We start from the raw sequence: 12,882 nt of genomic DNA, 5'->3' as shown, positions 1-12,882 counted from the left end.
GAGCGAGGGGCCAGCCGGGTGGGTGGAGTTTTCAATCCGTTTAAAAGGGGTGATCAGCCGGGCATCAGTTAGATAACTCGCACAGATCCAACGGCTTGTTCGGCAAACATATGGGTGGAACAAACAAACCAGGATGGGTTTGCAGATAAACTTAGGAAATTTTCTTGAATTCATCATGTTGATGCGTGGTCTTCCTTTATGTTCAGTAGATAACCTCTTTAAAATGATTCCTCAACTTTTGCTTATTTCGGGGTTCTGGTAACCTGCTATAAGCAATAAAGTTACATCCATATCCAACTCCTTTTTACTACAATGTCCTTATTTTTTACAGACTTCCAATCTACGCTGTTACACTGTGCAGACAACAGCATAAAATGTGGGCAAAATGTACTTTATTGTTGTTGTTATTATTATTATTATTATTATTATTATTAAAGGTCCATGCTTCCTTTGCCTCTTTCCACTGGTAAACGCTTTCCCCCTCCATTTAAGCGGCAAACTCCTCCGCCGTCGCTCGTCTCCTTTTCTCCCCTGGTCATTTGTGGGCTTACAGAAAAGGAGCGGACCCAGTCACGCGAGGTAGCTGTTGTACTCTGATTGGTGGAAAGACGCCCTTTCGCTTGTAGTGAGCGCGCGAATACATTCCCGTCTCGTATGGTTCCTCTGTTAGCTACTTATTAGCTTAGCATTGCTCACACTGGCTGAACTACATTGGGACTACAACTGTTTATCAGAGGACGACCTGGGTCAAGGCTCTTTGCTATTTGTTTATCTAATTAAACCTTGAGTGAATGTTTTCTGTCAACCACTGAAGATACTTGCAATGGCAGACAAAGAGGGTAACGCATTTTTTCTTAAATCCACACAAATGAGACGAACGATGTTGTCTAGCATGTGTCAGATAGCTACCAAGTTAGCTGCGTTAGCAGCTAAGTAAACGATGACAGAGGTAATATGCCATTTGTTGTGGTTTTAATTTTCTAATACTTGGTATAATTTTCTAAACACGTAGTTACAAGCGAGGGCGCAGCACGACTTTTTAAGTGCGTGTTAATGCAATTTTTATATTAATAACTTAATCCAATTGGTAAGGCCTTAATACCCTTATCATCATTAGGGCATTAAGGAAATTGCAAGTTTTCGGAGAGTCGTAAACTAATATATTGTTGATTCATTTAAGTCATAAGCAGATCTGTCATTACTGTGTCCACTCTAGCTGGCTCATATGATGATACAGTGGAAGAGAGGGTTATCAACGAAGAGTATAAGATCTGGAAGAAAAACACCCCCTTTCTGTATGACCTGGTTATGACCCATGCCTTAGAGTGGCCCAGCCTCACTGCTCAGTGGCTTCCCGATGTTTCCAGGTAAGCACTTTTACTCTATGGCCCAATAGTAGTTCTCATTTGTTTGTCACCATGCAACCTTTAAATCAGCAATATTCATATTAATATGTAATTTTATTTACATTTTTATCAGACCAGAAGGGAAGGATTACAGTGTACACCGACTGGTGTTGGGCACACACACGTCTGATGAGCAGAACCACCTAATTATTGCAAGTGTACAGCTGCCCAATGATGATGCCCAGTTTGATGCCTCACAATATGACAGTGAAAAAGGAGGTTGGAGCTTTCTGCTTGCTGTGTCATTAATGTGCATGTTACTATTTAATTTCAATGTAAAATTGTGAATAATCATGCTTTATGTTGTAAGTGTATAATGTAAACATATCTTCATTAAGAGTTTGGAGGCTTTGGCTCTGTGAGTGGCAAGATTGAGATAGAAATCAAGATCAACCATGAAGGAGAGGTGAACCGTGCTCGCTACATGCCACAGAACCCTTGCATCATTGCCACTAAGACCCCCACCTCAGATGTGCTGGTGTTTGACTACACCAAGCATCCCTCAAAGCCAGGTACAAAACGCACTGCTGCTACTAGAGCTTGCTAAAGATAAATTAAAATAAAGTGGGCTGATTAGGGCATATATATAGAATAGAAAATTAACATAGAATTTGTTCTGTTGTCCAGATGTTGTGGGAGAATGTCGCCCTGACCTGCGTCTTAGAGGCCATCAAAAAGAAGGTTATGGTCTGTCCTGGAATGCAAATCTCTCTGGATCTCTCCTCAGTGCATCAGATGACCATGTAAGAAAAAAGGAAAGTTTGATTGTTTTAGAATTAACACCAGTTTGTTTTTCCCTACAGTCGTGTGAAAAAGTAGCAGTTTTGGTGAAGTTTGCTGGTCTGGAGTTTTCAGGTGTGTGTTAACACAATGCCAAGAGGGGATGAGATGAGCAATGATTTTAGAGAAGCAACTGCTGCAGTCCTTCAGTCTGGGAAGGGTTACAAGGCAGTTTTCAAACATTTTGGGGTTCATTATTTTACAGCGAGTAAGATTATTTCTTTTAAAAGCAGATGGCAGCACAGCTTAGGTTTGCACTGTTGCGTTTGAAAAAACTACAAGACTTGTGGAACAACATCCTTTGAACAGATGAGACTAAAGTGGAGATGTTTGGTCATGTTGATCCGTAAATTAAACGCAGCGTATCAGCACTATCACCTTATACGAACTGTCAATCACAATGGTAGAGGAGTGGTGATTTGTCTTTATTTAACAGGCAAGGGATATGGACACATTGCTGTCATTGAGTCAAGTATGAACTGTGAATATTTTTAGTAATCTAAAGTTTTATTCTTTATTCTGACAGCTAAAGCTTAGCTCAAATGAGGTTTTTGCAACAGTACAACGACCCTAAACACAGCAGAAAGTCTACACCAGAGTAGTAATTAGATTTGGACCGATACTGATACCTGCATCAGAAATACTCGCCGATCCTGCCAAAAGTAAGGGTATCGGCGCCAGCGAGTAATGCTGTCTAAACACTATCCGATACCATGGAAACTGAGTCATAATTTTTTTGTTTCCTGCCCAACACAACCACACACTTGCTTGCAATCTTGTGTGACCATTGTTTTGAGTTGGTAGGTGGTAAAGCGGCGGCACTTGGGTCACTGTTGTTCTGACATTTAGGATTAGCAGTATGTTACTAATATTGTGTCATTATTCATTGGAAACTCCCGTTGGCTCCTAACAGGCAGAACTGAAGTTTCCAGACACAGCACAAATGCTGCCAGATTTAACACCAGTGGCTTTATAAAGCATTTGGGTCGTCATCACATGAAAGGGCAACGAACCGCAGCAAGTCAAGTCAAATTTATTTAAAAAGCATCTTTAAAAACAGCCTCAGTTGACCAAAGTGGTGTACAAGCAAAGTAGATAAAATGCCTAAGCCATCATTAAAAAAAATAAACCAATATATCTCAAAATGCATGAATAAATAAAAGTTAAATTAAAATAACATAAAACACATAAGAACAGAAATACAGTAAAGACTCAATTAGAATGCTCACGCTGGAGGAAAAGCCGGTGAGAAGAGGTGTGTATTTATTAATGATTTAAAATGCTTAACGCTCTGTGCGGATCTAATGTTAAAAGGCAGATTGTTCCACAGTCTGGGAAAAAAAAGCTCGGTCACCTCTGCCTCTTAACCTGCTTCTAGGAACTTTTAAGAGCAGCTGGTTAGTTGATCTCAATGCTCTGACAGGACTTTGAACGATTAAAAGCTGATAAATAAGGCGGTTCTCTACTATTAAGACTTAAAAACAAGTAATAATATCATGAACTGGATCCTGTGCTGTGCAGGAAGCCCGTGAAGCGAAGCAGCACCGTTTTCTCCCTGTCAGAAGATGAGCCCTCGAGTTCTGGACAATTTGTTAATAGCAATTTGTTAATAAAACAGCAATAAAAACACTGGCAAATGCTTAAAAAAAAAAAAAAAAATAAACGAGGAATTTTCAGAATAAAGCTGTCATAATAACAGACGTTTTAGAATTTATTTTTTAGAATTTACTGGATCAACAGACCCTTTGTGGAAAACATTCATTATAAGTCCAATTTTAAGAGTTTTTAATGGAAATTCTTTGATCTGAGTTATTTACTCAATAATTTAATGAGTTCATGGCAGTCATGGTTTCCATGTGTTAATAAAACATGAATTATAAAAAAATATTAAGGCTGTCAAAAACGAGTAAACGGCGATAAACACTGTGTGTAATAAATTGCGTTATTTTGTTAAACAGAATTAACGCTCCCGCTTCCCCACACTTTTCCCAGTGAGAGGGTTTAACACCTGCACGCCTTCATTTAAAAAAAAAAAACTTTTCCCACAGTTATGTACTAATATATACTAATACCTTCTCCTCCGCTTCTGTTTCTCCTCCCTCCTCGGCTGTCGGTGATCAGCTGATCGGTTTTTCTGTTGCTAGCAATGTCTTTCTTGTTGCTCTTGTTTATCGTTCCGCTGAGGAGGAGGAAACTAGCGGTTCGGGGTCGTGCAAGCAATAGCAAAAATGAATCAGTCCCATGTCAATCAGATCCATGTCACTGTCGCGTGAAGCTGAAGAATGAAATAGAATTTATAGACCTCTTAATAAAATAACGGCGGTATCGGATTGGTACTTGGTATCGGCAGATTCTTAAACCCCAGGTATTGGCGTCGGTAGCGGACAGAAAAAAAAATGGTCCAGTCAAACTCCAGATCTCATCCTGGCTGAAACGTTGACCTTAAGAGAGCTAATAAACTAATAAATGCAAACTTCAATGTACTGAAACAACATTGTTAAGAAGAATAAGACCAAACACACAGAAAAGGTTAACTTACAGTGAGATCTGCTGAAGTGGTCCAACAAGCTATTAAAACAAGGGGTGTGCTTAGTTTTTTTCACACACTGCTTCTGCATTTTGGCTTGTTTTAATTAAAGTGTATTTTTGTTTGTTTGGTTAGGAGCAGATTTTTTTCCTCTGTAATTTTTCACATAGAACTGAAAGGCGTGTTTTCACATAACTACATGCTGAGGATTATATTATTACATGATGCATTTCATGAACATGCGTTTTCAAAGATTAGATCTGAAATATTAATGATATTTCTTGTCTCTTATCACTAGACAATCTGCCTGTGGGACATCAGCGCTGCGCCGAAGGAGGGCAAGATAGTCGACGCAAAGACCATCTTCACTGGTCACACTGCGGTGGTGGAAGATGTTTCCTGGCACCTGCTTCATGAGTCACTCTTTGGATCTGTAGCTGACGACCAACACCTTATGATGTGAGAATCTCAGTAACAAGTTACACGTAATGGGCACAGGAAGTTCACCTTTAAACGTGTGTGTTTCAAATGACACAAAATGACCACCATCCTGCTTCTCTTTGCTTTTAGTTGGGATACTCGTTCCAACAACACCTCCAAACCCAGCCACGCGGTCGATGCCCACATAGCAGAGGTCAACTGTTTGTCATTTAACCCGTACAGCGAGTTCATCCTTGCCACTGGCTCAGCAGACAAGGTAATTCTGTATTCCATCACATCCTAAGTGACAGCATGGGTGTTACTCCTGCGTATAGTTCAGTGTGTGATATCTTTGTCCCCACTCTCAGACCGTGGCTCTTTGGGACTTGAGGAACCTGAAACTGAAGCTGCACTCCTTTGAGTCACACAAGGATGAGATCTTCCAGGTACCATATATGTTATCAACATGTTTAAATCTGTGTTAAAAACAAATGAGTTGACTTAAATTTCCTGACCGGCTGTTTTAGGTTCAGTGGTCACCCCATAACGAAACCATTTTGGCATCTAGTGGAACAGACCGTCGCCTCAATGTCTGGGACCTCAGGTATTCATAACTTATCATTTTACCTTCGTAGGAGGGTGTCATCTTGAACAAAACTTACATATATTTCTGGCTCCTTGAAAGCCGTGTGGCATAAAGTTATTCTTCTTTTTTACATTTGCTTTTTTCCTCTGCTTTGGTAGCAAAATTGGAGAGGAGCAGTCACCAGAGGATGCAGAAGACGGCCCCCCTGAGTTACTGGTAGGTCTTGGTTAACCCTGCGATCATTGATAACGTCTTTTATAGACATAGAACTCAAATTTTACTCTTCTTTTTTCGATTAGTTTATTCATGGAGGCCACACGGCCAAGATTTCAGACTTCTCCTGGAACCCAAACGAGCCCTGGGTCATCTGCTCCGTGTCTGAAGATAACATAATGCAAGTCTGGCAAATGGTGAGGCACCTATAACCACTAAGAGTCTGAAGATAAATCATTTCTGATTCATATGTTTTTTTACACTTGCACATTACAGGATATTACACATTATTTAGCATCATGCTGAAGCAGGTGATGCTGCTTATATTTCTGCAATAAAAATAACGCGTGTCAGAGCAAACAGTACAGAACATTTGCAGAAAAATTCACATTTGCAGGGAAAGTCATGTGAAGGTAGATTACGGACATTTCAGCAAAGAAAATCTCAGTCATGACAATGTAGGATGTGAAGGAACTGAGAACATGGATGAGACAGAAAAATAATGTGTTATCCATATGTGTGTGTGTGTTCTGTATTTTTCAGTATTGTTTTTACTTTACACAAGACTACTGTTATAAATGTCAGGAAAGCCTGCAGCCATCTAAGAATTAGTGGAGGAGTCAAATTTGGCTCTTTTAAAGCCTGATTGTCTTTAAAAACATAACTGTTTGATTATTTTCCAGTCTGATACACTGATTCTCCTTTTTCAGGCTGAGAATATCTACAATGACGAAGATCCTGAGGGCACAGCAGACCCTGAAGCTACAGCGTAACACCTGCAAGCTTTGCATTTGTACACAACCTCATCACACAGACATCCCCGTAGTTCCTCGTAGCTTCTTGCTCCATCTTTACCAAACTCGATCCGTGGGGCAGTGTAAGCTGCTAACTGTAAATACTTGAAAGAGTAATCGTGCATTGCTCCGGTTCCCTTTGGATTCTGTCTTGTCTTCCTTTCATGAAGCGACTGCCTTATTGTCCATTAATCTAATCCATGTTTTTTACAGTGCACTTAAGATATTTTCGAAATTAGTTTTGCTATTCTTTGTACGTTGAACTGTTTTACACGATGCTTTTATGTTAAAAAAAAATTAAAACTGTTTTCTAAAACTAAAGATTGTAGTCATATCACACACACCAACTCTAACATTGATGATAATCTTCAGATAGCTTATTATTTTTGCACTTATAAGAAGTATTAAAATAATAGCATAATTGTGGAGTTATTGCCTCTGGTGATGGATTGTTTGACATTTGGTACCAAAAATATTTTATTTGTTGATCTTCAGTCTAGTCCATCTGTATTTATCAACTGATTAGGGAATTTATTGTGAATAATGTCATTAATTAGTCGTATATGATGAATATTTCCCTGTTAGTATTTATGGTAGAATTAGTGAATCCTGCAGTTTTTTTTTGTGTGTGTGTGTGAAGCTACATCATGCAACAGAAACCTTGTCTATTGTAATGTCTCATGCTCTTTCACTTTACTGCTCTGGTTCCCACTGTTTCGTCCTGCAGACATGTTGCCCTTATAAGTACAAAACAGCCTCTCTGCTCTTAAGAGACAGACGTTAACTCATCAGTCACACTCAGTCTACAAGAAACACAAGGCCTTTATTCATAACAGAAACCTTTCGACATGCTGCAGATAAACGTAATCTTTACAGACAATTTGAAAACAAGCATTTGTCTTGTGTTGCCTCATACGTAAAGTGCATTCACTGAATCTTTGGAGTTGACTATAAAAGACTATAAAAAAAGAACAAAGCAAAATCTTTAAATCAGAAAACGCTGTCAAGAAGGGAAGTGAATCTATGTTTTGTCTTCGGGGTCGTGCTCCTTTTGGTCCTTAATGGCAGCCCTGTGGGGGAAACCAGCTCTAATTACTGCGGTTAAAACTCAAAGGGAAATTACAGCTAAGACAAATTACCTGTGAAGCAGGAGTTGCATGGCAAGGCTGTCTCTCAACTCCTCCATCTCTTTGGTTTTTCTCTTTTGAATCTCTAACTCGGTCTTCAGCTCCCTGCCGCTCTCCTCCAGACAATACACTGCTTCCTGTAAGACAGGCATGACTTCCCTGTGACATGGTTTCAAAGCTGCTCTGAATGCCTCAGTCGCATTTTGATTAGTACCTTATACCGTCCCACATCCTCGCATCTCTGTATGTGAAGGAGTTTGAGTTTCTCCTCCAAACAAGCCCTCTGCAGTTGCAGCTTTTGGGTTTCCTCCCTCAGAGGTGTCAGCTGGGCCTTCAGTGCTTGGGCCTCCTCTTTTGCTTTCACCAATGCGCCAGCTGTCGCCTCTCTCCTCTTCAGCAGTGCCGATAAAATGGGCTCAAACCTGGAGGAGCAAACTACTCAGTCATTGTAGTTTATGGTCAAAACATCACTTTTATGGCATACGACCATGAAAAGGAAGAAGCAACTGTAGTGTATTAGAAAAGCAGAAATAGTAATTAAGTGATTGCACCTGTCCTCCAGTGCTTTCAGCCCACCCTCCAGATACTGCTGGACATCACCGCAGGAACTCCTCCTGCACTCGGTCAGCTCCCCCTGAGAGTTGGAGGTCTGACTGGAGCTCTGGGCGTGCAGCTTTGCTTGTAGCTCTGAAAGCTGCTGCTGCTGGGTCGACCTGAGCTTGTAGCTCTCCTCTGTCAGCTGATTCAACAGGGAGTTCAGCTGTTCCTGGAAAATGAGGGAAAGGAAACATCTATGTGGAGGTTTGCTTAGAAACATGCAGATTTTTTTTATTGTTTGTGAGAGGGGTCTAACCTTTTCTCTCTTGAGCAGCTCCACCTCCCGCCGCTGGTTGTTCAGGGCTGCCTGACTGTGGGCACAGTCCCGAGCCGCTGCAAACAGCCGCCTCCTTTGCTTCCTGAGCTCCTCCTGCAGCCCTTGTCTCTCCAAGTTTATCTTCCACATCTTCCTCTCCTCCTCTGCCCTCTCCTCTTTGAGGCTGTGTATCTCCCTCTTTCTCTCCTCCCTTCTTCCTTCCTCTTCCCTCTTGATAACTTTCATCAGCTCTACCACTTTGTTGTCAATCACTTCCTCTGCCTCTTCTTCCTTTGCCCCATCTGCCTCCTCTCTTTCTTTATTTCCCCTTAGCTGCAGCACCTCCACCAGCAGCTCCTTCCTCTTCTTTTCTAACTGCTGCACCCCCACCAGACAGTCCTCCATCTTAGACCCCAAAGCCTTTAACTCATTCATGCCAGATCCTAGATCTATGGCTTCCATCTTGAATTCATGTCCTACTTCAGTGACTTCTCCGTGATCTGTACCTTCATGAAACATACATCTTGCTTTTATCCCCTCACAGTATATTGGATCTTGTTTGGTATTATCTGCATATATCTGTTGCCCTGGAAAGCTCATTTGTGTGTCATGAACTCCTTGATCTCTTTTTAAATGACCTTGCGTCTCTGGTCTCTCCACTGGGAAGCTGACCGATTTCTCCCAGCCAGACAAAAGACTTGGCTGGCTTCCATTTGTTGCAGAACCTGCTGTCATTCTCATGTTGTCCCCGGATGATTTAAAGGATTTAGCCTGCATTGGCTGGGTCTCCAACTCGAGAGGCTGATAATGATGGCTATTCTTCCTGATGTTTATGTATTCTTGGCCTGAATTTCCCACCCAGTCCTTCGGCTCAAAGTCCATGCCGGCCTCTTCCATACAGTTCTCAAGCATAGCTAGCATTCCCAACAGCTGGCCCTCATACTCCACCATATTTTCACTCAGTTTGTTACCTGCTGAGGTGAGAGGCATCTCTGTCTGCCGAGGAACTCCATACCTGTTAATGATGGTTCCCAATTTCTTCTCTTCTTCTGCATCAGCTCCATCCACATGCGTGTCGATGTAGCTAGTGGACAGATAGTCATGGGGAGACGCTCGTGTCTCTCCATAACTTGACTCACTTAGATTCGCCTCAGCGTAGGTTGTCGAGTACTGAGAGCCAAAGGAAATCCCTGTGAGCTCTTCACAGCTCCTCAGTAACTCATCCATCTCCTGTAGACACGGTTTTATTAAAGCTGACTGTTTGAGCTGTGTTCCGGTTAATCCTGATGGGTTTTCGTGGCCTTCTCTTTGTTCCACCATGGTTCTGTCTGGATCTCGTTCCTCCTCTTTGATGAAGAGTGGCTCAAACCCAGTTGATGAAATGTCGTCATCCAAGTAATCCATTGGTTTAGACTAATAGTTTCGATCCTGAAAACTCTAAATCATCATTCCTTTGGGGGGAAAAAAAAAAAAAGATTAGATGGATATATTAGCCTTGCTGGTAGATATGCAAATGTTGGCATCATGTTGCACGCCACAAATGCTAAAGCTGGTTGGCACTGATGACATGTTAATTTAGGTGTTTGGTTAATATTTTGGCCAGTTTGCAAGCTACAGTGTGTGATGCTATTAGCACATGTGGAGCATGTAGAGTATGTGGAGCAGAGCAGCTTCTCAGGGGGCCATGATGACAGCTGTCCCCTCAGGCTAGATGCCATGCCATGCACTCAGCCTGGCAATATCCAGGCATGCCTCAGACAAGCCTGCTCATGCATTCACATAAACACAGTAACTTGACTAATATAAACTTAATACTATCAGCTTTTCTATGAAGCCCCAGCAAGTTGTATTGCACAGACTACATTAGCAAGACTATTATCATAACATGTTACCGTGCCTGCGGATGGATGGACATTTACAGTCCTCTCTGGTGAATAATGTAGCTGTAATTATAGTCTTATAAACAGCTCAAAAGTTGCCCATTATAAGTTGATCAAACCAACCCTATGGTGTCAGCAGACAGATTTTTACACATTCTGTTAATGCAAGATGCAGCTCTTGTATTTGTGCAAATTCAAATCAGATTATAGACAGACTGTTGAGTGTATCCAGATCTTAGAAGCCAGCTTGTTTGCATGACCCAACAAAGCTCTGGGGAGGACATGACAGTGACCAGCTGTCTTACTGCAGGACAAGCGTTGGCAGCAGGCAGCATTCCTGCTCAGCTTCACCACCCAGAGGAAGAGCTGACCTACATTAAAAGAAAAATCTAAACCTCAACTTTTCTTCTTAAAGATGAGCAAAGTCCTTTATCTATAGGCTTAATCTAATGTGTATTTTCAGCTATAGGCTGTACATTATTTGTCTGAATTATGACTTAAATTTGATAATTATCAGTAAAAACAAACCACCATGAGTCAACATTAGTTAAGACTATACTTACCTCTCAGAATATCCAAGTTTCCTCTGTTCTGCAACTGAATACTGACCATGAATGTGCTGAACAATCAACGAAGCAAAGAGAGCAGCAGGGAATGAGCGGGAGAAGTCTGTGCAATTGAACTAAGAAAGGAAAGAGAGTGGGGTGTTTGTGGGGGCGTAAAAACAGAACCAACCTCCTCTCTTTCAGTCACTGTGCTGCTATGTGCAACCATGACTACCTCAGAAATGTTTAGGTTTATTAATAAACAGCGAGCGGAGCAACGGTAGGCTGATTCCCCGAGAGAGGTCAAGGATTTACTGAAGTTGATCTTTAAGAGTTAACCATCTTTAAGTGTTTGCTTCAAAATTTTGACACTAACTTTGAGTCAGCTGCCTCATTTGAAGATAAAACACCCTTTCTAGTTAAACTGCTGTGTAAAATGATAAACCGTCAAACACAGGTTGGCATCTCTTCATCTTTCCATCTGTGACACCAGTGAGACCAGAGGAGTAACAGCCAGTAGCATCTGTTGTGGTTGCTGAGGTGTGTCCATGTGTTTGTTGTGGGTTTGTGATTAAAGAACGTCACTGCAGGATTACACCGCTGCTTCTCCGTTATTGAGAAGTCTTTAAATAGCTAGTCTGTACTTTTGTGGCCATACTTCTCATGGGAGGGTTGGTTTTCCCCTAAACTTCTGACCCCCAACAATTGGGTGGACAGGTGGTTCTCCATTTGAGCCTGAGAACGAGAGGCCTGGAAATAGCACAAAGAGATGAGGGCGCAGAAATGAGAAAGAAGAGATGAGTGAAGATGAGGTGATAGTGAAAGTGATGATCAAGATGTTGAAAAATATGTCGACAGTTGATCTAGTTGCAACTTGTTTCTTGATCTGTAAAGATTTCTAATTTGTTTTATTTATTTTAGCCTAAAAATGTGCAGTTAATCCCTGTGCTCGCCTCAGATTTACCACCTTCTGGTGACCTTTGTGTACAGAAATCTTTATTCACAACAACTGCTGTACATCAATATGATTTTCTTCTTTTTTTAATTCACTTCAGCAACTTCAGACCTGCCCAAAACTACCAAAAATTCAAGAAATTTTAGGATTTTAACCCTTCAAATGCAGGTTTATTAACTGCAATTATTGCATTATTTATTGCAAAAACACCCCACAAAAATGTAATTATTGTCTGTATAATAAATTGTGTAATGTAAAATTATTGGGGGTGTATTTTTGATTACATAATTGGATGTGTCAAAGATTAACAACACATTGTTATTTTTAATGTGTCAGATACTCATCTGGGCAAAAATGTTAATGCACAAAAGTTTGGCTGTAAGGTCATGATACAAAATATTCCCTGCTTGTTTTTTATTTTTACTTAAACAATCTCAGACCAGTTCAAAACTAATAGAAATGTGACCTATTTTAACCCAGTTTAATTAGTTGAGCCATTGATTATTCTTTAAAAATAAGAACAATATTATTTATAATAAATTGGGGGCGGGACTTAGGTGGTGATCAGTCTTGAATTTGTCAAAGATTAGCAGCAAAATTGATTTAAAAAAATTGATTTAAAAAAAAAAAAGTTGAGGAAAATAGGCAAAAGTGCCTGAGGGGGTCATTGGGGTAAACTGTTTTTTTTTCCAATATAAACAGTAGATCTTTTTATCCCCTTACTTCTCAAAACACATTATTCATGTAACAGCGGTACCACTAGATGGCGTCAAAGTTCAAATGATCTGCTTTCATA

The 12,882-nt window shown here is 40.7% G+C and overlaps 2 protein-coding genes across 4 annotated transcripts; one reads left to right on the top strand and one right to left on the bottom strand.

Moving 5' to 3' along the window:
• The first annotated feature begins 613 nt into the window (after nt 1-613).
• On the top strand, nt 614-7,047 carry rbbp4 (retinoblastoma binding protein 4). Its single transcript, XM_042012126.1, has 12 exons — nt 614-839; nt 1,217-1,367; nt 1,480-1,625; nt 1,745-1,918; nt 2,034-2,149; nt 5,012-5,172; nt 5,284-5,410; nt 5,502-5,579; nt 5,661-5,737; nt 5,878-5,935; nt 6,019-6,129; nt 6,643-7,047. The coding sequence occupies exons 1-12, from the start codon at nt 824-826 to the stop codon at nt 6,703-6,705; spliced, it is 1,278 nt and encodes a 425-aa protein (XP_041868060.1). The 5' UTR covers nt 614-823; the 3' UTR covers nt 6,706-7,047.
• A 477-nt stretch (nt 7,048-7,524) lies between these two features.
• sync (syncoilin, intermediate filament protein) lies at nt 7,525-11,277 on the bottom strand. 3 transcript variants are annotated; one of them, XM_042012122.1, is made up of 7 exons: nt 11,150-11,268; nt 10,892-10,957; nt 8,707-10,157; nt 8,405-8,619; nt 8,068-8,275; nt 7,866-7,990; nt 7,525-7,796 (listed from the first exon to the last, which is right to left on the bottom strand). In XM_042012122.1, the coding sequence occupies exons 3-7, from the start codon at nt 10,108-10,110 to the stop codon at nt 7,748-7,750; spliced, it is 2,001 nt and encodes a 666-aa protein (XP_041868056.1). In that variant the 5' UTR covers nt 10,111-10,157; nt 10,892-10,957; nt 11,150-11,268; the 3' UTR covers nt 7,525-7,747. The 3 variants fall into 3 exon arrangements, with proteins under 3 accessions (XP_041868056.1, XP_041868055.1, XP_041868058.1); XM_042012121.1 differs by lacking the exon at nt 10,892-10,957 and having other exon boundaries at nt 11,150-11,277; XM_042012124.1 differs by lacking the exon at nt 10,892-10,957 and having other exon boundaries at nt 11,196-11,268.
• Nucleotides 11,278-12,882: the final 1,605 nt, after the last annotated feature.

This window comes from Melanotaenia boesemani, chromosome 17 (genome assembly GCF_017639745.1).
Source record: "Melanotaenia boesemani isolate fMelBoe1 chromosome 17, fMelBoe1.pri, whole genome shotgun sequence".
Lineage (NCBI taxonomy): Eukaryota > Metazoa > Chordata > Actinopteri > Atheriniformes > Melanotaeniidae > Melanotaenia > Melanotaenia boesemani.
Note: the sequence above shows the minus strand (reverse complement) of the source record. Positions and strands in the feature narration are given on the sequence as shown.

Bases quoted from the DNA above. Each gene is read 5' to 3' on its own strand.
- sync (XM_042012121.1), bottom strand. From the start codon at position 10,110: ATGGATTACTTGGATGACGACATTTCATCAACTGGGTTTGAGCCACTC. The intron at 8,276-8,404 runs GTGCAATCACTT...TTGCTCCTCCAG, and splicing joins CTGAAAGCACTGGAGGACAG to GTTTGAGCCCATTTTATCGG. The intron at 7,797-7,865 runs GTAATTTGTCTT...TTTCCCCCACAG, and splicing joins ATGCAACTCCTGCTTCACAG to GGCTGCCATTAAGGACCAAA.
- rbbp4 (XM_042012126.1), top strand. The intron at 5,580-5,660 runs GTACCATATATG...CGGCTGTTTTAG, and splicing joins ACAAGGATGAGATCTTCCAG to GTTCAGTGGTCACCCCATAA. The intron at 5,738-5,877 runs GTATTCATAACT...CTGCTTTGGTAG, and splicing joins CTCAATGTCTGGGACCTCAG to CAAAATTGGAGAGGAGCAGT.